The sequence below is a fragment of the Cygnus olor genome, chromosome 1 (genome assembly GCF_009769625.2).
Source record: "Cygnus olor isolate bCygOlo1 chromosome 1, bCygOlo1.pri.v2, whole genome shotgun sequence".
In the NCBI taxonomy this organism is placed as follows: Eukaryota; Metazoa; Chordata; class Aves; order Anseriformes; family Anatidae; genus Cygnus; species Cygnus olor.
This window is the reverse complement of record NC_049169.1, coordinates 100,580,877-100,605,374: the sequence shown is the minus strand read 5'-3', so window position 1 is coordinate 100,605,374 and position 24,498 is coordinate 100,580,877. Positions and strand designations below refer to the sequence as shown.

Below are 24,498 nucleotides of genomic sequence, written 5' to 3'. Positions count from 1 at the left end.
TGTTCAGAGAATCTGAAAGTTGTACTTAAAACCACATACAAGATGGGGAAGAAATGAGCGTTTTTTATTCAGGCAGGAGGATGGCTGCCCTTTCTCCCATTTTTTGTGTTTGTTTTTTTAAATCAGGGCAACTTCCACCAGCAAAGCCAGGGCAAACAGTCACAACAGGAGCCGTGCTTATCACTGCCTTTCTTCATAGGGATACCTAAAGATAGGTTTGGTCTTCTCAGCCTGGTGCACAACTTCCCTTTTCTCTTTGTTTAAAGCACTACAAGTTTATTGGGTAGTTCAGACAAGAGAAGACGACTGTTGTATGAAAGGAACTTTATTTTTAGTTTACAGATAGTGGCAGATTGTTGCCTCAGCGTAGCCGTCGGGCTGAAGATCTGGTGATGGGAGTTGTTTTGGTGGGGGTTTCTTCCTCTGTTAATTCTGCTGAAAACTCTAAGAGAGTAAAGCGTGTCAATAACCAGCACTCCCCTACCTTGAACAGAGAAATCTACCACCAGTCCATGCAGTGCTCTGAATCCCTACACACCCTCTACCCCTTCCAGAGGAATGTTCTTGAGGTGCCATATCTACAGTCTTTCTCCAGGTCTCCACTTTTGCCTTTAGACATACATATCCAGTGACTTACCATCCTCAGAGCTGTTCTCCTCATCACTGGAGAAGGTGATAATAGTTTTTTTGCGTGGACGGCTCTTCTGGGTAGGCTTACGGTTCCGCAAGGTGCGAGGCTGGGGGGTGACAAAAACTTTATCCTCATCCCTGTTGACTGTGCTCAGGGGCTGGCGGCGTGAGCTTGCTAAAAAAAAAAAAAAGAAAAAAAAGAGGGAAGGTAGCAGACCTTCTGTCTGTAAGGGTGAGGAAAAGTCCCTAGGTGTCTCTGCTATACTTCAGGATAGGGGAAAAAGACTGCAGTCTCAAAAGGAAGATACCTGCTGTTGGCCTTCGCTTGGCTGACTCTGGCATTGGAGTTCTACTGCCTTCCTGGCATGTCTCTGCTGAATCCAGTCCTCGGTTATGGCAGGCATACAGCTTCTGCTCCAGCTCTTCAGCCAGAGCCTGGTATAGAGGTAACACAGTGGAAAACAAAACAAAACCAAAAACAAACAAACAAAAAAACCCCAGAAACAGGGTAGGGAAGAAACAGAGAGAACCATTACATCCACAGCACAGCCACTTCCTACCCCAGAATTTCCATCATGATCTCTGATAAATTGTTGAGACCAAGGAAGAGTCTGTTTAAACACAGAATAGCATGTCTTTCCAATCATTATGTGTAAAAAGCAGTTTTCCTCGCGTGGACACTTCCCACCATCCTTACTCTAGTCTCAGGTTTGCTGGCTGCTCGGCGGAATCGAACCAGCACCGCTTGGAAACGACTGTAGACAGCTGGGTCTTGTAGCTTGTCTGCAAAGCAGTCAAAGTTGTCCTGCAGCTTGTGAAGGCCCCGTTCTGAGATGGGAAGCAGATTAAGGCAGTGGGATAGATCCCGATATTGACGCTCATTCCTGGGAAAGACAGACTGCCCTTAGCTCATATGAAAAGGGCTGTGCAAAGATGAACACATCCTACCTAGAACTACAGCACATGGGGATAAGGCATTTTCCTGCTGGTGTTTCTCCCCTTCAATACATGAGACTTATGCTATTTTGTTACAAATCTGTTACAGAGTGCCCTGCCACACCAAGCACTTCACAACAACCGCTGTATCCCAGAGATGCTGATTTAGTGCCTGTCAGAAACACAAAGGCTTCACTGTTAAAGAACACAGATGTTTGTTTAGAAGGTGTCAGAAGTTATTGTTGGCTAGTAGTAAAAACACTCAGTGAGGTGAGGACTCTTCTTGAAGGGTCTTATTTCAACTAAAAACCAAAGAAAAAAGCTGGTTGCGCATATTTTTCATGTTTGAGACTGTCTCAAGCAGAAGCTATATTTGAAATTGTCTTTCCTGGCCAGTTAAAAGGCATAAAGAAGGCTATTTTCATTAATATGGCAAGTGAACAAGCAGTATCTGCTGTGTCAAAGGACAACAACGTCCAGATTCCAGTGAAAGTTACTATTAAAAAAGGATCTAAACTGACATTTTTAATATAGTTCACTGTACCAGAATGGGAGGAAGAAATACAAGGTTGAAGCCTCTTTTATTCATGCTTACAAAGCAGAGGGCTTGCATATACACATTCAGAATGCACTGTCCAAATGCGGACAGATAGAGAACAAAGCTGCAGCATCCAGGTGCTTCCATTTAACATCTCAATAATACTTGGCATGCTGCTGTTTAGAACTCCAGAAATCCTAAGCATGGTGGCTAAAAAGTCTTTTCTGGTAAGCTCCTGTTTAGCCTTGAATGAGAATCTTGCTCTAGAATTACCTCTAGTGTGCACTGAGCTGATCATCTTTGTGGTATGGCAATATTAGAACAGTTTAACAAAGGCTAGATGTGTCTTACACCCAGAAAGATCTTTACAAGTGTGGTCTGAAGAGCTCACCAGTGTTCCTGGGAGGAAGTTTTGGAGAGAGGGTTCACTCTCCACTCCAGCTCAGGAAACAAAATCCAACTATTTCTGGGAAATATGCTACTCCCTGAGGCAGCTGAGCAGGTCACATGCCCAGGCGCTGTGTACAAACGGCCAAGATAAGCAGACACAGCTTTAAACCTCAAGGGCAAAGTCACAGCTACAAAGAAGGAAAACCATCGGAACAGAGGAAAGCTAGGTATGCCAAATCCAGCGGCAGATAAAGATAACAATGAAAATATACAGCAAAGAGGCAAATACACTTTTACTTTCTTTTTCTCTTTGAGAAAAAAAGTGTACATTTATGTCAGTGAATTTACCTCTTTGGGAACAGGGGGAAAGGAGCGATAAGAAAACAAAATCAAACAAACGGGAAGTAAAAAGATACTCTAGATTCATGGGATGGGCCTTGTACTATATGCTCTGTAATCAGCACCATGAGCAAGGCACACACACATGTGACAGAGCAAGAAGAGCAAAGGAATAAACATCTTGCAGCACAAGCACTCAATAAAACGGAGTCCCAGGCACAAGAGTTAGAACTGAACGACTCATCCACGCAGAACAAGGACAGGCCTCCCAGCTAGGTAGAGATCAACCCAGGCAGGACTGATAAGGAGATTCCAACTCCTCAGTTGAACACATTAATTTCTTAGCTGCGTTGCCTCTAAAGAAGGACAACAAAAGTGCATAAAAGCCACACTTGGGGTATCTCCTTGCCTAGCTGTCCTGTTTAGGAGCCCTAAAGTCAGGGAACTCTTACAAGGTGTAAAGGTAAAATGCAGATCTAAATTGTCACAAAACCTTTCTCCCAAGATGAGGGGAGAGTCCAATCACAATATAATAAATATATACAACTTTGACCTTCTGTTCTTATTCAAGTATTTTTAAGAGGAAGATGGGGAAAAGAGGAAAGAAAACAACACCTGAATTAGGTCTCTATTCCTTGTATCTCAGCATTTGTGAGATAAAGAATATGATGGGAGCCTGTTACCCCCACTGTATAGAAGCTGGTTTCTTCTAACAATTCTTAAAAAACAAACAGACTTACTTGTCAGGAAATTTAGGATTTAAACTCACCTGGCAGTCCGGAATCGCTGACAAAGTTTCTCCACCAAGCTCTCTGTCTGTTTGTCTTTTGTAATATATGAGAAGAGATGTCTGCAAAGGAAAAAAATAGCAAAGCTGAAAGCCCGGAGAGGAAGCCCTGTTTTTGCCTACACAGTTGCATGCTTGCAGCTCTTCTACCCAGTGATCAGCTGGGTGGTCCTTCAAACATGAAGACTAGAGAGCCCTGCATGCCTCAGACTGTTCAGGAGAAAACGTGTTCTATGCTGATGGCTTAAGTAGTAATCACAGTCACTGTTGTGGGACAGCTGCTATGACATAATTAAAACAGCGTGTTTGTCTAAGAGTGTCTGCCTAGTATGAAACTAAGAAATCAGCTAAAATAGAGACTCTTGCAGGTCTGGAGTGAGAAGCGCTTATGTCTGTGTGAGGTAGGAGGGATGCTGAAAAGGCTGAAGTGTCTACTTCTGAGCAGCTCCTTTCACAGAATGGCTGAGGTTGGAAGGGACCTCTGAAGACCTAGTCAACCCCCCCTACCAAGCAGGGTCACCTAGAGCACATTGCACAGGATGGCATCTAGGTTGGTATTGAATATCTCCAGAGAAGGAGACTCCACAACCTCTCTGGGTAACTTGTAATGCAATTCTCTGTGGAGTCTTTCTACCTCCCCAACTATGTGGCTTTAGAATTGATTTTCCTTGGCATGACTTTCAGATGCAGACTATGAAAAGTCAGACTGGGGAGAACAAGTGAAAAGGCATTTTGTATGTCACTGTAGTTTCTCTTCCCTAGATACGGCACCCCCTTTGCATAAATGTAGTCATGGTCAAAACAGATTTCATTAACCCTCATCTCAGATTTCACATACTTCATGATAGTGCAGAAGGATTCTTCATCTACGCCACAGTCAGGATCTGAGAGGCGACTGATCATGTCTGGAAGCAGGTTATAGATGGCGTTACCCTGTGCAGGACACAAGGTTTTGCATGAGATACAGAATTGTGAATGGCTTGAGCCAAGACAAATAAGCTGTTCACTTAAAATTACCTCTTTTCTCCCCACTCCAAAGTACTGACTCAAAGCATTAGCTTCATGAAACGAGCTGTACACAGCCAGCCAAACCTATCCAGGGCTACTTTGCTAAAGCTAAGGAGCTTACAACTGCAACTCTTGATTTGCAATAGCTCTGCTCTTTGGCAGACCTGGATGCAGTTTCTTTCTTTTCTAACCTGGTCACATCCCAGCACAAAAGTGTTCTGATAAAGGAAGCAAACACAGCTTAAAGAACTGCCTCCCACCTTGCCTGAAAGGACCCAGGGCAGATTCCCTTTCCTACTGCTTTTATGTGGCTTAGTCAAAGCCATTGCAGAGATGGGAAACCAGTGTGGTCAGGTGGCTTGCTTAGCTTTTAACAGAGCAAGCCAAGACAGTAAAGTTTTAGCATCATTGCAGCCTCTCAGGCAGTAAATCTGAAACTCTGAAGGGCCTGTAGCAGCCTTCATGTCAAATAAACAGTATACAGAGGGGAACACTGCTATGGCTCTTAACCTGCTTGGACTATAACTGCCTCAATTTAAGTATCTCAATGTCACAAAGCCAAGAGCAACCTTCAACGGTCTCAGAGATGATGCACTGACTGAGCCCTAAAGTCAGGGAACTCTTACAAGGTGTAAAGGTAAACTGAAGAAAAATCTGTTCCCAAACTTGAACTGGGCACGCAGAAAAAAGTGAGTGGAAAAAAGCTCTGCTTTGGAGCCTGGTTTCCAATGTGAATGGACGAGGTCAAATTCAACAGCATTAGGGTTAAACCAAAACTCATTTAGCAAAATTCCCTTATCTACCAACATTTAGTCAACACAGAAGAGAGACAGACAATCTCTACACCACTGACACACCTTCATACAGACTCTTGCATCATTAACCCAGCCTTCACCAGCCTCCCTCCACTCTTGTGAACTAAGGTTCCTGATCATCCACTTGCCTTGTTGGAGAGTTCACTGAAAAAGTTCTGAGCCACTCTCACGATTGCCTCTTCTGGGTCTATAAGCAGAGCTGCCATTTCACTCACTTGGCCTTTCACCTTTACCATGTCTTTGAGGATGAGGTGAGTCATCACCACTCCAGCCGTCTGCCTCACGCTTTGACAGGGGTCCCGCAACCTGACAGAAGCATACAGTTACCAGAGATACAGACACAGACACAGATTTCTAGGTTGGAAGAGACCTCAAGATCATCGAGTCCAACCTCCGACCTAACACTAAGTACTCCACTAAACCATATCGCTAAGCTCTACATCTAAACGTCTCTTAAAGACCTCCAGGGATGGTGACTCCACCACCTCCCTGGGCAGCCCATTCCAATGCTTAATAACCCTTTCGGTAAAGAAGTACTTCCTAACATCCAACCTAAACCTCCCCTGTCGCAACTTTCGCCCATTCCCCCTCGTCCTGTCACCAGGCACGTGGGAGAATAGACCAACCCCCACCTCCCTACAGCCTCCTTTAAGGTAACTGTAGAGAGCGATAAGGTCACCCCTGAGCCTCCTCTTCTCCAGGCTGAACAAGCCCAGCTCCCTCAGCCGCTCCTTGTAAGACTTGTTCTCCAGACCCCTCACCAGCTTGGTCGCCCTTCTCTGGACTCGCTCGAGCACCTCCATGTCCTTCTTGTAGCGAGGGGCCCAAAACTGAACACAGTACTCAAGGTGCGGCCTCACCAGAGCCGAGTACAGGGGCACAATCACTTCCCTAGACCTGCTGGCCACACTGCTTCTTATACAGGCCAGGATGCTGTTGGCCTTCTTGGCCACCTGAGCACGCTGCTGGCTCATATTCAGCCGACTATCAACCAATACTCCCAGGTCCTTCTCTGCCAGGCAGCTTTCCAGCCACTTATCTCCCAGCCTGTAGCTCTGCTTAGGGTTGTTGTGCCCCAGGTGCAGGACCTGGCACTTGGCCTTGTTGAACTTCATACAGTTGGCCTCAGCCCATCGGTCCAGCCTATCCAGATCCTCCTGCAGAGCCTTCCTGCCCTCGAGCAGATCGACGCACGCACTTAGCTTGGTGTCATCTGCAAACTTACTGAGGGTGCACTGGACGCCCTCATCCAGATCATCGATAAAGATATTGAAGAGGACCGGCCCCAGTACCGAGCCCTGGGGGACACCACTAGTGACCAGCCTCCAACCAGATTTGACTCCATTCACCACAACTCTCTCGGCCCGGCTATCCAGCCAGTTTCTAACCCAGCGAAGCGTACGCCAGTCCAAGCCATGAGCAGCCAGTTTCTTGAGGAGAATGTTGTGGGGAACGGTGTCAAAAGCCTTACTGAGGTCAAGGTAAACCACATCCACAGCCTTTCCCTCATCCACCAAGCGCGTCACTTTGTCATAGAAGGAGATCAGGTTCGTCAAGCAGGACCTGCCTTTCCTAAAGCCATGCTGACTGGGCCTGATCGCCTGCTTGCCCTGCAAGTGCCGCGTGATGACCCTCAAGATAATCTGCTCCATGAGCTTCCCTGGCACTGAGGTCAAACTGACAGGCCTATAGTTCCCCGGGTCTGCCCTCCGGCCCTTCATATAGATGGGCGTCACGTTTGCTAGCCGCCAGTCAACTGGGACCTCCCCCGATAGCCAGGACTGCCGATAAATGATGGAAAGCGGCTCGGCCAGCTCCTCCGCCAGTTCGCTCAGTACCCTCGGGTGCATCCCATCCGGCCCCATCGACTTGCGCACATCCAAGCTCTGTAGCAGGTCGCCAACCATTTCCTCCTGAATAGCGAAGGCCACATCCTGCTCCCCATCCCCTTCCGCCAGCTCAGGGCACTGGGTATCCAGAGAACAACCGGTATTGATGCTTGGCTGCCTTCTGTAAGTCACCAATACCTATGACAGCCTACTCCACAAGCCAGCTCTCTGTTGTCTCCCTGCACTGACACTTTTAAATTTGGTTTCCTATATCATTCTCACCTTCCAGAGGCCCAGTGTCACCCTTCCACAGAGCTCTCATCACCTGCCTGCTGCCAGCAATAAGCACAGCATTACCTGGCATAGAGATGTGGTGTCCATGGCTCCACCAGATTGGGGAAACGGATGGCCAGATCTCCTGCTGCAATGATGAGGTTGGATCTCACACCAGGCAGACTGGACTTCTCCATCATAGTGAACAGCAAGCGCAAGTGGGAGTCACAGAACTCAGAGCTGGTGCAACAGGGCAAAGGAAAGAAGGCATAGACACCAAAACCCACTCTCTGATACTAGCGAGACCAAAACAACAACAAATATATTTTTATATATATATGAAAGCTCTTTTGCGTGTTTTTAATTTATTTTTTTTATTTCTCTCCACTGCAAAGGAGCTGCAACATTTCATGTGTTTTAGTACCAGGGAGGTTTAGAAGAGACTACTGGCGTTTTACCTCATCATGCAGAGTTTGCCAAGAGTCAAGGCTGCAGCAGCTCTAAGTGCTGGATCACTGTAGAGCCCAGGGTTGTTACAGATCTTGAGCACCAGTGGAACAAAGGCAGAAAACAGGTGCTTTTCTAGAGAGTGGAGAATGAAGGCAGCAGATATGTGAGCACTATTTGAGCAGTACCCTTGAAGAACAATTACTCAGTTTATCCCAGAATTCCTGAGGACAATACCAACTGGATAATTTACTTTTGCCACCAAAACAACAACTCCAGAGAGGCAGAACAAAGAAAAAGTGCACACAGAAACTGATACTGAAGAAAAATGACAGTATTTATGAAGGAAACAGCCTCCCTCCTTCTAGATGTGTTACCCAGTGTACCCTTTCTGTCACTGCAGACAGAACCTGTGCTCTTTAGTGGAGCCACACCTACCATCTAGAAGTTCTGTTTCACAAATACTGCGGATGAGCTCAGCCTCAGTGTCATCAGCAGAGGCTCCCACAAGGCCCAGTTCCTCTTCCATAGTGGTCTCATTTCCTGTGCTCTGTGCAGAAAGGACAATTGTGAAAGAAGATGATGGGCAACAATAATCCTTTCCTTCATGAACTACTTCTCTCTTAGAGAAGAGGTGCAATGCAAGTCGCCAGCAGCATGACTACAGTTTGGAAGAACAGACTGACAGATAATTTTATAACCCGCTTTTTCCTAAGAATTAAATGAAGCTGTGAAGGGTATCCAGGATTTGCTAGTCCAAATGCCACCAAGTACCAAAGAAAGTCTAAGTTACCGAAGCTAACAAGCTGAGACAGAAATAAGACACACCTGGCACCAATGCCCGAGTCCAACACAATTCAAGGGACACGCAAATCCTAAAAGCAAGAAAGAAGATCAAAGCAGCCTTCGAATTGGTGGCCTTGTGAGCAAGATTACAGGAACCTTATGGCAAGGAAAAAAACAACACAAATCTGCAGGACCAAATCTGCATCCAACTGCTACTTCTGGGAAAATCTCATAGTAACCTCACCGTGTGTGGGAAGTTACTGATAAGCAGGGTGGATGAGAAAACGAAGTACAAGTTTCTCTGAACACAGCAGTGTAGGCATCTAATAAAGACTGGAAACCTAAGTACACAAGACTTTTCCTTGAGTAAGAATAGGAAAAAGAAAAGAAATCAACCTTTCTGGACTCCAGAAAACACTGAGGTAGACTATGGTATTTGTATCACACAGATCCCAGTAAGAAGGCTACTGTTAAATACTTTCATAATCATTCCCTCAGAGACCGTAGATCCTCAAACTCTACGGATCAAGGTTCCAGAAGCCCTTTTGCAAAACTCAGGGCACGAATGGGTGTTCTTCAACACCAGCAGCAATTGCAAAAAGATTGTGATGCTAAGAAAGGAGGTGATGGGTGGAGAGGAAACTTTCCTGAAGCAGGAAGATAAACCTGGTTAGGATAACACCCTTCACTTCCTCCCTGCTGCCTGTTTCAAGTCCAAGAGCAGTTGGAATTTTACTTAACAGGATTGTCACAGATCTCAGTTCTCCTTGTCAAACCTTGACCAATCCACGTCCCCTTCTATTCCCACAGCGTGCGTTACCTTGGACCTCACGCATCCCAGGAACGTACTCACTAGAAGCTTGCTGTGGCAGTAGCCAGGACACTAGAAAAGCCCACAGGAGAAAACAAAAACAAACAGACAGACAAAAACACCTCAAACCTCAGTTCTCACCCGAGGCCTCTGCTTTGTTGTGCTGCTGTCAAAATTCTTCTTGGTCTTCTGCTCCTCCTTGAGGATGCGGCGTCTGCGCAGCTCTGCGCTCACAGATACCTCCAAATATGCTACCTGCTGCAGTGCCACCTGTCCCACAAGGGACACGAGATGCATCAACAGGAACGTAGGGAGACTGCTAGAACCATCAGAGACTCTGCTGGGAGAAGCCTCTTGATCTAGTGGAGAAAAATTATTGCAATTCAGTATTAATTTGGACTCTACCCTGCCCACCAGTTACTGCCAAATCTTATTAACTGTATAACCCATCTTCATTCTCCACAGACCCCTTCACAACACCCGTATCCTTCCATGCCAACATCTCCACTAGCTCCTCAACTCTGTCCTCCTCCTGCAGTTATTCCAAACCACCCCATCACAGCACTGGAAACCAGGGGTACAGGTTTTCTTCACCAGCTTTTTTCCTTACCAGCTTTCTGCCCATCAGCCTCCTGAAGCTTGTCCAGAACTTTCTGGCTGCACACCTGCAGGATGCGAGCACTTATCTCCTCTGCCCCTTCTGCTAGCTGGTAGATAAGTGTTATTGCTGCCTCCATGAAAGGGATCCAGTCACCACTTGGCTGTACAAAGCCTGATGAGAAAATGGAGCCATGTACCATGCATAACAGCAACAGCACACGCTGTCTCACAGCCCAACTCCACCTCCTCCAAACCTCCTGCTGTCCTGAGCTCACCTTTACTCACAGCCTCAGTCAGGCACCCAAAGAGCATGTGTTCCTGGGGCAGTCGAAAAGGGGCTCTGTTCCTCTCCAGTGCTGGCTGCAGAGAGAATAGATCTTAACCACACAACGGAACTCCCCCATGCCCTCCCTGGCACTTAATCTTGCTGTATGCACAATCCCAATCAAAAGCCTGTTATGCCCATGGCGGTGACAGTCAGCACAGCTCTGCAACTTAACACACAGCAGGGATATTACTGACACTTTCGAAGACACTGTGTCAGCACTGTGCAGATTCAAAGTTTGGCCAGAGGATGACCCCAAACCAGATAGTTCCACTACTTCACTTTAAATCAAAATAACTCTTGAAATCTCAAAATGACTTTCTATATTTGATGTTATTTTGCTCCTTCATTCTCCATAATGAAGGAGATGGAAACCTTTAGAGCATCTTCAGAATTAGCAACGGTAAATCAACAAGATGCCCTTGGCTATGGGTATGGTACTCCAGCACCCATAAGCTTTTGTTTAAAAGCAAAATATCATCACTAGAAATAGTGGAAGACAGCTCTGGATCCAACATCACCTCGCACTTACAGTGATTAGAACACTCTGTATCACTCCCACTACATATTAGCCTGGGAATAAGATAACCCAGAGAACTACTAAAACAAACCTGACAATGCCTTGGATATCCCAGAACATCTGCGGCTATCTGATCAAGATATACTTGATGAAAAGAAGCTACTGCTTGAGGTTTTAACAGCTTTCACTAGCTGGAAACAAAACTTCTCAATTTATTATAATCCTACTCTCCATACTAAACTTCTGGTTTGGGGCAGAAGAGCTACCACAGTTAGTCAAGTATCAGTCCCTTCTCACATACTAACTTAACTGCAGAGTTAAGTAAACCTAAAATTAAATTACAACTATCTTCAGAACATTTAAGAGCGCTGTAACGCCCACTAATTCATGAAGGTCCTGCATTAATGCATTAATGTCTGCATTCTCAAACAGAATGATCATGTTGCGTGGAGGAGGGCTGCTTTTATACTGGAACTCCTGAATTGAAATGCCCTAAATATTTGAGTCAAAAAAGAAAAAAGCTTTTATTTGTTAATGCACTTCGGGGGAAAAGGTATAAAATGTTCTTTGACAGAGAAGCCATGTGATAGGTCACCAGTTACAACGTGAATGAGTTTGAAAATCTTTTGTCTTATGCTCAGCTGTACAGCTGCCACTCCCAAATATCAATTAATAGGGAGGGTAAAGGCAACAACAGCAGAAAATACCAGTAGATGAAAGGACTCCAAGACCAAGGAGACACAAGTCAGCTTAGAACTGGGAGTCTGACTGAGAGAAGTGGAAGAAAAACAGATTTTCTTGTGTACTGGACTCTCTGCTACTTTGAATTCAACCTGTTGAATAATGAAAATTTTTACTGCATGTTCACTGATGTGTGATAAGCTTTTCTAACAGTGCTGCTGAATGGTCTCAACCTACCTTATTTCAACAACCAAAAAAATACCCCCCTCCCCAGCTAGTAAAATTCTCTCTTATTTCTTTTCTTAGTATAAGCTACTTCCCACTTTTTTAAACCACTATTACTGTGACCTCATGGGCAAACTGGAAGTCTTACCTTACGGTTACTGGCAAGTTTGGAGATTGTATTGCATACTTCTTGCGCCAAGCAATAGTCTTCACATACCTTCTCAGACAACCCTACTGTCACCAAAACATCCAAGTTGCTACCTACGATCTCTGGCTTCCCTCTGTGGAATAGAAGACACAGGAGTGTTATGTGAGGTGCTGATTAAAGTTTACTGTAAACATACATAGACAATAGAAATGCTCCTCGTACCTTATGGAAAGTACCTTATGGGGACAAAAAAAGAAAAATCTTTACACCCACCTCCCCGTTCTACCTGTGACACTAGGTCCGTTCTTTAGAATGTACAATTGACAGAGTGAAGAGGGTAAAAACAGAATTTAACATATTTAAAAAGGAACCTTGAAGAAATAATAATCCTAATGGGTTAAAACAAAAGCTAAAAATCACCCCCTTTAACAGATTTCTGGAGAAGAAAGCGTTGTTCTTATTCCACAAATATACCCATGGTCTAGAAACACAGTGGCCCAGATATCCCCTCATGAGATACCCCAGAAATCTACATTTTCGTAGAAATTCCATGATTTTAAAAGTATCTTAATTTTGAATTTATGTTTACAATTTTGCTGCAAGCACATGGAATGGGGTGGTAGAAATACCTTGGGAGAAATATCTAATACTCAAATTGTAGAAGTGCCTGTTCGCTCTTACACTAGAGCCAAGACCTTTACAAAGAATGTCATGAAGGTCTATTTCTGACTGATGAATGACTGAAGTAGGAAGAGCAACAAGAAACTAGCAGGTAAGCTAAATGCCTAAGGGTTACTAGGTTGTGAGGTGGAGGAAATGAAATTATAAATTATTTAAACAAAATAAATTATAGTGCCATTACACTCTTTTTGACCACAGAAAGGGAAGCAGATTCTTTTCCCACCATGCTAAGGCTCTAGGCATCTCCTTTCAGCAGCTTCTCATGATTCTTCTCAAAACACAAATGATCTGATTACTATTTTTTAAGGCTGCAGAACCAAGGGTCAGTTGAGTCAGTTGATGCAGCACCAACAGTTTTTCAAAAAAGTCAACTCCCTCTACATCCTCTCACTCACAGGATCACACTGGGCCCTAGGCTCACCGTGCCATCAACCCCAGCAGCATCACAGCTGCACGTCGTTCTAGAGGCGAGCACTGCAACTTTTCTGTGAACTGCTCCCACAGCAGCTGGATCACAGCAGGTTTTATTTCATCTTTCTGCACAAACTCTGAGATCTGGAAAAGAAATACAATAAAACGAGCAGTGAGAGGCAGAGGAGGATGGGTGGACTTCAGACCAACAAAGACATTCACAGCAACGACTGCCATTTTAACATAACAGATATTTAAGATCACAAATACAATCTAAACCCAGACCAAGCAAATACTCACTATTTCTTCCAAGCACTGTATTGTTCCTAGCGAAGCATCCACCATGATGAGAGAGAGAGAATGCACCAGGTTCTGGGCCCTGGCCCTTTGAAGGGAAAGGAAAAAAAAAAGAAAGAGCAACTGTCATGATTACTCACTCACTCAGAGAGCTGAGGACAACTATTAGATATCAGATCTGATTCCTGGGGACAAAAAAACTTGCCCTTCCATAAGCTAGAGTTCTCAGAGTCACCCAGACCAAATTTCAGCAAGCACGCCATGAGCTCAGAAGTCCACTGCTGTTCTTCTCAATGCTCCGCACCGAATGCCCAACAAGAGGCACTCACCAGCCACTTCCCAGTTTCCTCTTAACCACAAGTCACAGTACTACTCACTAGAGCATAAGAAACTGCAAAACTCTCTGTGAATAAATAAGGCCCGAGATCAATCTGCAGGAGTCATCTCCAGTCATTACTAGGTATGCTGTTTGCTGCCTTGGTGGTGTAATGAGGGTGAGGTATGGTACCTCTCACCAGGGATCACACTCATCTAAGTGAGCATGCATCCAACAGTATTTGCATGTGGTCAAGTGCTAAGAAAAAAAGAGCAAGTGCCAACACTACATGGAAGATTCAGCTTGTCTCTGGTGTGGAATAACAAGCATGCAAGTGGCACCCAGCTCCCACTCCCCAAATTCTTGGTAACAGCAACAAATAAAGACCCCATTAACATCCTTTCACCCTCTATGTGCAGAGGTTTATTACAGAAAGATTTAAGATTGGTTTGAATGAAATGTGTGTGAAAGCACCTGAACCATAATAAAAAAAAAACACCAACCTCATGTAGCGTGAGAGATAAAGAAACTGTCTTAATGAAAAAAAAAAAAAAATCAAGGACAAAAGTGACAGCAAGAAAACTAGTAAACACCAAGGAATGTGTTGTTTACATCAGAAGCAGAATGCCTACACTCAAATAAAGACTATAGCATGCATGACTTGTCAGCAGAAACCCTGAGGTTTGGGAACAAAAACTCTTAAGTTTACACCAAGTTGTATGCTACTCCTCTTATAACCACCCAATGGCAAGAGAGACAATACTGTTAAAAAAAAATAAAAATAGAGGAACAGACATTGGGCTACAACATTGCCCAAGGAGGGTGAAGTCCCATGTCTCCAAGACTGGGAGTCAGCTGCTATGGGCTGATCCCATAAGGGATTGAAAACCTGTCCAAAAGTCAGTTCACTGTTGCCAATCAAGAACCCAACTGACATGACAAATATTCAATAGCTGACGCCCCTTGACATCAACACATGGGGATCCTACTCAGGCATCTGTTCAAATGATCTCCTGGTGTGGTGCTTTGTATGAGTGAAATTTATGAGAAAGTTCAGCGTGAGCACCTGATAGCAGTTTCATTTAAAATACTTCATAGCTTTGTCTCCTGTAAGGTCTCATGTGGAGTTCTGCTGCATTAACTTCCTACATGTGAATACTACAACAAACCAAAAGCAGAAGCTCATCAATAAGTCCCACAGGAACACTAGGATACCCATATATATAAAAACACATCAGAACTGCACAAGTGTTAGTAACAGTTCAAAGAGAAAACACCTTCACTAGTAGACACAAACCTTACATTTCAGCTCAGCATGAAGCGTGGCAACTTCGATTTCTCTTTCTGTCCATATCCCATTTCCAACAGCTCCCCAAAGGAAGGAAAATGGAGAGGGAAAAAGGAGAAAAAAAGCCCTCTGAATAGGATGTCCCATACCTCTCTGAATTCCCGCTTGGGCTCAGATAGAGCTGCCTGTAGGCATTCAGCACAGCCTCCTTAACACCAGGCTCTTTTGACCATATGAGGGGGAGCATCCTGCGGATTCCAAGCAGTGCTTGGGGCACACCAAACCGGGAGACTGTCACAAAGAACTCAATGGCTTCCTGAACCACTGCAGAGGAAAAAATAGTTGCGTTAGTGAAGTTTCTTCCTTATCCTTATTACAAAGGCCATTAAAACATATTCATAGGCACACTGCTCTCACAGCTAGCCCTACGAGCATCTAAGATCACTGCTACTGTCTGCAGGTGACTTAAGTCAGAATAGGGTCCCTAGTACAAAGATACAGATGTCCTGGAGGAACTGGGCATAGGTTAACAATATTATAGCTAAACGTGACATGATAAACCTAGGAAATGAACACAGAAGCCACATTGCGGGAAAAAAAAAAAAATCTATGCTAGGAAACAACAGCTTTGAAAAAAAGATCTTTTGGTCACAGCAGATAAAAAAGGAGCTATCTCAGTACAATGTTGTAACCAGAACAGCTAAGGTACATGATGTATCGATGGGGTACAAAGTATTTGCCATGTATAAGGAATAACATGACTTGATTCTAACTTGACAATTCCTGAAAATACACTGCCCAGTCTTCTGTTCATAAGACAAGAAAAAAAACACATTAAGTTAGAGTGCATTCACAAGAAAGCCACAGTAATGATTAGAGAGTTTGTACAATGAACAGTTTATAGAGTCTGAACTCTGGTTAAGTGGAAGCTTATGGCAGTATGGGCAAAATAACGTCTCAATAAAGAGGCTGTACCCCTACCAGACATGAAAGTGTTTGTGTCTAGACAATCTGCTATGCTTGTGCTGCCCCCAGTCACACCAGAAGGTACACACTTACCAGAGAAAAATAAAATTGCATCTTCATATCTTAAATCTTAATTTAAAAAAATTAAATCTGAACATACACATCCCTTAGTCCCACTCAATACCACAGCAGCATACTGCCTGGACATCTAACTTGCCATCCTTCTATTACAGCATAGGACAAAAGCTAGTAAAAACTGCAACCATAAAAACAAACCAACCAAAAATCAGGCACTGAAACACCAGCTGAGGGGCAGTCTCTTACCCTTAAACTACAAGTGACCCATAAAGACGCTGAATTCAAGAGTTCATTCTTGTGTGTGCAATCAGCTAAAAGCATCCCAACCTTGCTGAAGGAAGCCTGCATGCTTAGTACGGCTAAGATACAAGTTCTCAATACAGATGAAGTCATCACAGGTGAAGCCCCAGAAGCATCTGCATGATGCTAAGATGCTGTAGTGTTCAGAGCCACCCATGCTCCAGAAATATGAGTGGCTGGGGCAAGTGGATGAGCCAGGGAGGATGGGGAAGGAGGGATTTGTACCCTGCACCTACTGCAGGGGTGTTGATTCATGACAAGCACTTCAAAAAAAAAAAGTCTAACATTAGTAGCTGAATTAACCCTATTCGGGACTACTCATCACTCCACCTTTGTACTGAAGGTACAGAACTAAAAAGGACCAGGCCATAGGACCTGCTGACAAGGATTGCTTTTGGCTACAGAATAAAGTTTAAGGAGGGGTGATGTTAATGAGACATGCTGCTCAGTTCCCCTCTTTTACCCAGTGTAACATCTGAAGCAGCATCAAGGCATCAAGCAGGTAACAGAACCCTGCTTAACTTGCCATGCCTACTTTGGGAGAACCTCAGCTGAGATGAGTATCTCCTCCCACAAGAGAGGGGAAGCCTACATAAATTAATTTTGGTAATTTTTTTTTAAATCCTGATATTTAAAAAAAAAAAAATCAATCCTACACATGCCTTGAAAGCCTACTCACACCCTAATGCAACCCTTCCACAACACGAGTTTAGATGGTGCTTTCTGTTCCCAGTGTTCCAGAGCCTGTGACATCTGCTCAGTAAACAGCAGCTCTTCCAGCCTTTTCCTTGGTGTCCCACCACTCCTACATCTCTTCAGCAAGAGGAGGGACCTAGAAAACTTTAAAAAGGGAGAAAAAAATGGCCCCATGGCTATGTCACACACCTGAGACAGAATTTTCATACATCAGCTTGCTGACCAGGCTCAGGGCTTCTGTGATTTTCACTGAGAAGTTGTAAGCATCTTGCAGATACTGCACCAACATCTCCTGTTTGACCAGCTCTGTCTGAGCCTGCTCTTGAGGCTGCTCTTTGGGCGCAACTTCTTCGATTGTAAGACTACTGTTGTCACATGGAGAATCCTCATTGTTCTTACCTGGGCATAAACACTTGTTTGTTAACAGTATTGAAGGTACAAGAGAAACAGGCACAGCTCGGGGCATTTTAACTCTTCTCCTTCCACCCCATACTGACATGTTGTAACAATCAAGAGACTTCCACAAAAAACAAAACCAAAAAGCAAATAAAAAAGTTACAGATTTTGCCAACAGACTTATCTACAAAGACAAAATCTCAACATGCTATAAACTCTGGTACTACAACACGATGCACCACAAATACCAGCTAAGACAGGGGTGGGGAAAGGCATTGTCCAATTTACTCAAACTCTGTAAAACAATGAAGGAGTTAATCTGAACTTGACAGATCCCCAAAGATGGACAAGGGCCTAAAAGGGAATTAGGGCAGAGTACAGAGAAGGCAAAAACTACTACTCTGTAGCAAAGGTTGTGCAAGTCTGGGGAACTGACAAAACTTAATATTATATTATTATTTAGATAGTAGTTTAAATAGAAATGAGTTCAAGGGGATTAGCTAGGAGACCTTATTCTGAACCAAATACAAAAGATAAAGCATGCAAGTCTTAAAATATAACCAGAAGCACGAGCCCTAGAGAAATAAGACTTCGCTTGAATCCTATACTTGCTCAATAGTAAGCATTATGTGCCACCACCAGTTCAGGAGGCAGAACTCCAGACAAATTCAGAAAGGACAGAAGTGCATGAGTGGATTAACACCGGCTTCACCCCCCATAGCAGATATGATATGACTTAAAACATTAGAAATGCACTTCCAGTGGGAACATTGAACATTTCCCACCAGAACTGATAAAACAGTCAATAATCCAGCTGTCAAGTACATGCAGAACTAAAGTCTACGAGTCAAAAAAAAGGGATATGGTGTTCCAGAGGGTTTTGGTCTAACTCTGGTACCAGCTTGAACTCAGGGAAGCGAAAGACTAGTTTGCTGCAGTTACCTATGTAAAGTGTCTTCAGAATGCCCAGGATTGTTGCCTCCTCATTTTCTTCCTCGGAACTAATAAAGGGCTCCTTCCCTTGGAAGCGGCACAGGGCCTTCTGCGTAAGGCGGACTGCACTCCTGGACGACAACATTGCCCAACAGAACGTCAGCAACCCGTTAGGACAGAAAACAAGTGAAAACATCCAGCTTTGCCCTAAACACCTGGGAAAGCAGTTCCTGACAGCATGTTGTGCTGGGTACCCTCATCAATCTCCTCCCATGGAGTAACGTTACTGGAAATCATCCCTTTACCCTGAAGCTCAAACCTTCCTCAAATAAAGAATGGTCGACTGACATAGCCCTTGTTATAAAAACCTCTCTCAAACTGCATAGACTTCTTACTTGTAATTCAGCTTCTTCAGAAGCCCAGTGATTTGCTCTGATGTACCCTCTGCTGTTTCTTCAACTTCCAGCACCTCATCTTCTTCTTCCTGAAGTGGTAGGAGCTGCTTTGTGGCAGCTCTAATTTCTGGCAGCATTGCTTCCCACTCTTCCTCTGGGGTGATTGCTGGAGCTATAATGAAACAGGGAGAATGCGGAATGGAGAAGACATAAATGATACCCTAAGCAGGGAACGAAAACTCATCTGGAAGTAATCCTACACTTTCTTCCCCCCACAGACAAGACACTATTCCCACTGCTGATCCCATCCAGGCAAGAATATGAATAGACAAGAATTTGGCATAAAAAAAATACATTGAAGGGAAGAGTGACAGCTGAGAGAACCATCATTTGCTATTTATTGCTTTGTAGGCAGCATGAGACACAAGGTTAAGCAAGTTTAAATTAATATTGGACCTAACACCTGGATGAAGCCAGGACTCCTTGAATAGCTGACAATGAAAGTTCTGGAGGATGTTCATAGAGGTTTTAAGTTCTTACCCTGTTAACAGAACATTCATAAGGTCCTTTTATTACAACATAACAAACTTTTTTGAGTTTATTTCCAGTTACCTGGCTTACTGTCTCATACGAGTAAGATCTGAGACAAAAGCCACTGCAATCTGGGAGCAAGTGTAAGATGACAAAAAAAAAATAAGCACAGAATAACTCCTACTGGCCACAGTACAAGGTACACCTTGTAAAGGGCAAAGGGGAAGAAGAGAAGTTACCTGCAGTTTCTCTGCAACGGTCCCTCATTTCTTGCAGCTTCTGCACCTCTTTTTTGAGTGGGTCAGCCAAGTCAGCATAGCTTAACTGAGGATGCCAGGAAGAGAAGAAATACGTTACTTAACCTTCTTTTTCGAGAATTCTCGTTTCTCTGCTTTAAGTTATCAATCCCCTCAGAACATCTGTATCTTGGAAACTGAAGTAGCAGACTCAGGTCACTATCCTAGAATGGCTGCTGCTGTAAAACGCCAGTCTAAGCCTCAGAAAGTCAGGAAGAGGTGCAGCTGAATGTGAAGAACTGCAGCTCTGCGTAGAATGTTCTAAAGCCTAATTCTGATCCTAAGGAAAGAAATCCCACAGTGAATTCACATCAAACTGCTGCAGGTTTTTCCACAATCAAGACCACAACCCTTGTGGTCCTGCATACTTATCAATTACACCAAGTACACCAAGTGAGCGAAGAGCCAGAGAATGTGAGACCTGAACAACAGAAAACTCTGAAAGCTCCTGCTAGCAGCGTTAAAGGTTACACTGCCTCTTCCACAAGGTACAGAAAGAGTGCTGCCCTGCCTATAACACACTGCAGATACTCAGCCTGCAAACAGACATGTAGCATAGTAGTAGGAATTACCTTGCAGGAGAAGGGATTGTTGGACAAAAAAGCAGCCAGGAGTTGGATGGCATTTTTAACTACCACCACAGCTTTGTCTTTGAGACGCCCAACAGCCAGCGATACCACAGACTGGAACTGAGTCAAAGGCAGGGCCTAGGGCACAATGACAGTGTAGACAAGTTATCAAGAAGCTCTGGAGACTTGCAAGAAGTTGTTTTCTCGCAGACACATTAATATACCCGCATGCTGTTCTACTGAAAAGCTTGTCTACTGAAAGGCACAGATTATAGATTCATAAAAAAATCTGCGTCTGAAGGGACCTCCATACATCTGGTACGACTTCTGTTGAAAGCAAGGACTTAGATTAGGTTTGCCAAGTTTGCCAATATTTCCGGTGCTATGTATTCCCATACCATTGTCCAGAAAGTCTTTGCGCAACATGCGCTTCCTTCTGTTCTGTCCCAGTAATAACAAGCATGCAATTTCTGTTCCCCACTTCCCTTAACCCTAGAATCTTTGGTCTCTTGTGAAAAGGAATTGCAGACAATTCCTTTGGAGGACAGTATCTTTCTCACTTATACTCCAGTCTCTGCAAACAAAGAACAGGGTGACAGAAATTCCCTTAGAAAACAAATCAGGGGAGAGGGTGACTAAGGCAATACCACTTCTGCACCACACTTACCTTACCCTGAACAATTCGGGTGAAAAGCTGCAGCACCCGACTGCGCACAAGTCCGTTGATGTCACAGATGTGGTCCTGCAGCATACTCAAGAAATGGTCCCGAGTACCACGGGCAACTTCCTCCAGCTGGTCACCATTCAGCACCTGCAGCAGCACTTCCGTCATAGCTGCCAGAACGGCGTTTCGCATCAAGTAATTCTGTGAAGAGAGGAGTTGTTCAACCAGGAACAGAAAAGAAAGCATGACCTGGTATGCCAATGGAAAGGACAGCCCAGAGTTTGGGTCTTTTAAGTCCCATGCTCAAGTCTTGAGTGAATTTCCCCATTCCAGACTTCGTGGAATGAAACATGAACAACTGAACATGTCTGTGCTTGCAAGACTGAGCAATCCAGCCCTGCTAGCCAGCTAGGTCTGATATGAAACCGAGGACTGACATGAAAACCGCTTAAGGTTTTAAGGGCACTTTAGTGAAAGGTAACATGATGACAGCCAAACCCATTCAGTACTGAAGAACAAGGGACAACAGCTGGGATCTCAGACCAGTAAGCAGTCTCTGGTTCTCTGATGTCTGGAAGTGACAGAGACTAGACATCATGTTTGTATGTTTTAGGGAAGGCCATGATCTATTCCAAAGGCCAGGTTTTGGCTACTTAATCTCTGTAAAAGAGGTCCTGTTTTCAAAAAGAAAAAAGTTGGAGAGCAACACTTCCACTACTTGACTTCTCCAGACAGGTAAACGTTTTGCAAATGTACCTCCCCATCCAAGTGACGCAGCAGAACACTTATGTTGGATAGCACCAGAGCAGGAATTTGTTCAGCAAGTTCAGTTATAAAGGTGGCATAACCCTTCACTCTAGAAGTATCACGAGATAAATCCTGTGGATTTCTCTGTCCAATTTCCCTGCACAGAAAGATGACACAAGGAAAAGGGCACCTCGAGTTGCCAGGGTTAGAAAAAGAAGCCTTGGTGTATTTTTCTCACCTCAGAAGTTCACCCACTATACTTTTCAGACCATACTCTGTAGCCCAGACAGTCACAGCCTGAACAAACACTGGGGCCACATGTTCAAAGTGCTGCAGCATCTGTGTGATCTTCAGAGTAGCACCTTTAGGATGAAAGGAGGGAGAAAGAGGTCAGGGAAAATACCTGGGAACAGCTTCCAGAAGAAGGCAGAAAAAGCAGGAACTCACTGAACATGTGATCATAGTGAGTCAAAGCTGTAGCAAGCAGATGTGTCACTGCATCCCGCGTGGCCCGATACTTCTGGAGACCGATACCTGGATTCTCCAGGATACGGTAGCAGCTTCCCGTCATTAAGCTAAAGCCACACAGAAGAGACAGTCAACTTCACTACTGCAGTTTGCACCAACATCAGCCTAGCAAACTGCACTAGGTACACATCTCTCTGAGACCAGAGAGATTCTCCAGTATCCTTAAGAAACTGAGCAACAAACAACTGAATTCTACATGAGAAAATGAAGTGGCTCCTAAATGCCTCACTTCTGCCTCAGTTTCCTCAGTCTCCCAGTGACATGCATCCTGCAGAAGGCTGCAACACCAGCTCACTGGCAGATTTAACATTTAATCCCTTCTTCCCACACCTACATCCACTCCATCCCATCCCTTCTCAGCGCTCCCTTACTTGACAAAATCTTCTTCTACCACCACACCACCCCAAAGCCGACGGAGATCCAGCTGCAGCAACTGGTTGAACAGACGCAAGAGCGGCTCCCTCTCCTCTTCCCACGAGAATCCAGAGATCTTCGCACAGTTCTTTTTGTTCTAGAAAGAAAATTATGTGATGTAATACATTAGTAGCTTGACAACAGAAAAAAAACAAAACTCCATCATCCTGCTTCCCTTGAAAATGAACACAGCTGTTAAACTCTACAACACTGAGAGGCATACATTAAGATGTATAAGACGTTTATATGCCCACACCAAGTAACCATTGCTGTCATCTCTGAGCACAGGAGAGAACTCTTAAGGAAATGCTGGCATACTAAGTGCAAGCCAGACACTGAAGAGTGAAGCAGAGGTCTGGGCATTTGAGTCCCGACTGATGTTTAGGCACACATTTGTCTGTCTTCCAAGGATTTCACAGAAATACCGCTCTTGCAAGCTTCATGTTTAAATAAACACAGTTATACCATTTGAGACAGATTTTAGCAAGCTTATGCATTTTCTACATTTATCACCTTGTTTTCTCCCCAGTCTTCTCACCTACCTTTCCGCCAGGATCCACCTCTGCCAACCTACTCTTGAAGGTTTCCTTTTCAAAGGCTTCCAACAGGCCAGTCAGCAAATAGCAGTTCATCTTTAGAGCGTTCCGGTGAGCAGTGCAGTCTGCGTGGCTCAGCCCAGAATCACCCAAGATGGCAGGAAGTTCATTTGAATAATGGGATACCACTGGAGGGAGGTACAAAGAGATGAGTACTTTTGGCCAGGTTCCTCAGACATCCTCGCTGTCAGAAACGTAGAGCAGCCATCAGATTACCAAAGATGTGTGCTCACATCTTGCCAGCTGTAACATGGGTTGCCCCCTGCAACCCAAACCTGGGAACACTCTCCTATCCTGTTCCCGCAGCCCCCCCGTCAGCTCCGAGAAGCACTTGCTCGGAGCTGATGCACCCCTAGGATTTGCCTTCCAGGGATGCGGGGAAGGGGATTTTCTGTCGGCCTGCCCTTACAGCGAGCACGCACAGCTCTGCGTTGCCCACCAAGATTACAGACCCATACACAGGAATGGGCTGAGGGCGCAACCCAGCTGGTCAAGTCACATTAGCCTTTATATCATCATGGAGCTGCTGAACGAGGGCAAACCCCCATTTCGGCAGGCACCCACCTTGCATCATCAGCTCCAGGGTATCCTCCCTGAGGGCAGCCGCCACGGCTCGGAAGTTGCTGCGGGGCAAGCACAGCGCGTCAGGGCAGTGCACAGACCCCCGGGGAGGGGAAGCACCCCCCGGCAGCCCCCCGATACTCACCGCAGCAGGCTGTACACGGTGTCGAAGTGCTGCAGCACGGCCAGCGCGCCCTGCGCCCGGAAAGCGGCCCGGAAAGCTGTGGGGAGACACGGCAGGCGTAAGGGGGACTGGGGGGGGACTGAGGGGGGGGACTGAGGGAGGGGACTGGGGGGGGGGTTGGAAAGGGGCTGGGGGGGGGACTGAGGGGGACTGAGGGAGGGACTGAGGGGGGACTGAGGGGGTTGGAGGGGCTGAGGTGAACTGGGGGGGGCTGAGGGGGGCTGGGGGGGCGGGGCTGAGGGTGGGGACATAGCGGCGATGGCGACGAGCCCTCGCCTGGGCGCTGGGGGGGTGCGCAGGGCCCTACCCGTCAGCGCTGGCGGCAGCTCCCGTACCGACAGCACGTCCTGCACGACGTATCGCCCCACGCCGCCGCCCCGCAGCAGGTCGTCGGCCACCAGGGGCAGCTGGAAGTCGAACGGCGCCGCCATCATGGCTGCCAGGCTGCTCCGAACTGCCCGCGCGGGCCGCGGTCGCCCCGCCCCTCGCGCCGCCTCAGCCTATCAGCGCCCGGCAAAGAGGCCGCCCTCCAGCGCCTCGCCCAATCGCCGCCTGCCTTCTCC

At 45.4% G+C, this 24,498-nt stretch overlaps 1 protein-coding gene and 1 non-coding gene across 2 annotated transcripts; both read right to left on the bottom strand.

Annotated features, from left to right (window-relative positions):
• Positions 1–307: 307 nt before the first annotated feature.
• NCAPD2 (non-SMC condensin I complex subunit D2) lies at positions 308–24,431 on the bottom strand. Its single transcript, XM_040573118.1, has 31 exons — positions 24,243–24,431; positions 23,897–23,972; positions 23,755–23,813; positions 23,137–23,318; positions 22,552–22,691; positions 22,100–22,227; positions 21,891–22,014; positions 21,662–21,809; positions 20,909–21,106; positions 20,245–20,379; positions 19,616–19,700; positions 18,846–19,017; positions 18,460–18,581; positions 17,311–17,520; positions 15,231–15,405; positions 13,481–13,565; positions 13,191–13,324; positions 12,089–12,221; positions 10,465–10,549; positions 10,200–10,361; positions 9,731–9,948; positions 8,431–8,542; positions 8,004–8,127; positions 7,630–7,785; positions 5,572–5,749; positions 4,459–4,553; positions 3,603–3,683; positions 1,328–1,514; positions 939–1,065; positions 638–805; positions 308–444 (listed from the first exon to the last, which is right to left on the bottom strand). The coding sequence occupies exons 1-31, from the start codon at positions 24,367–24,369 to the stop codon at positions 362–364; spliced, it is 4,209 nt and encodes a 1,402-aa protein (XP_040429052.1). The 5' UTR covers positions 24,370–24,431; the 3' UTR covers positions 308–361.
• On the bottom strand, positions 23,393–23,714 carry LOC121064252. Its single transcript, XR_005816450.1, has one exon. It is a non-coding gene; the product is annotated as a small nucleolar RNA U85 (small nucleolar RNA).
• Positions 24,432–24,498: the final 67 nt, after the last annotated feature.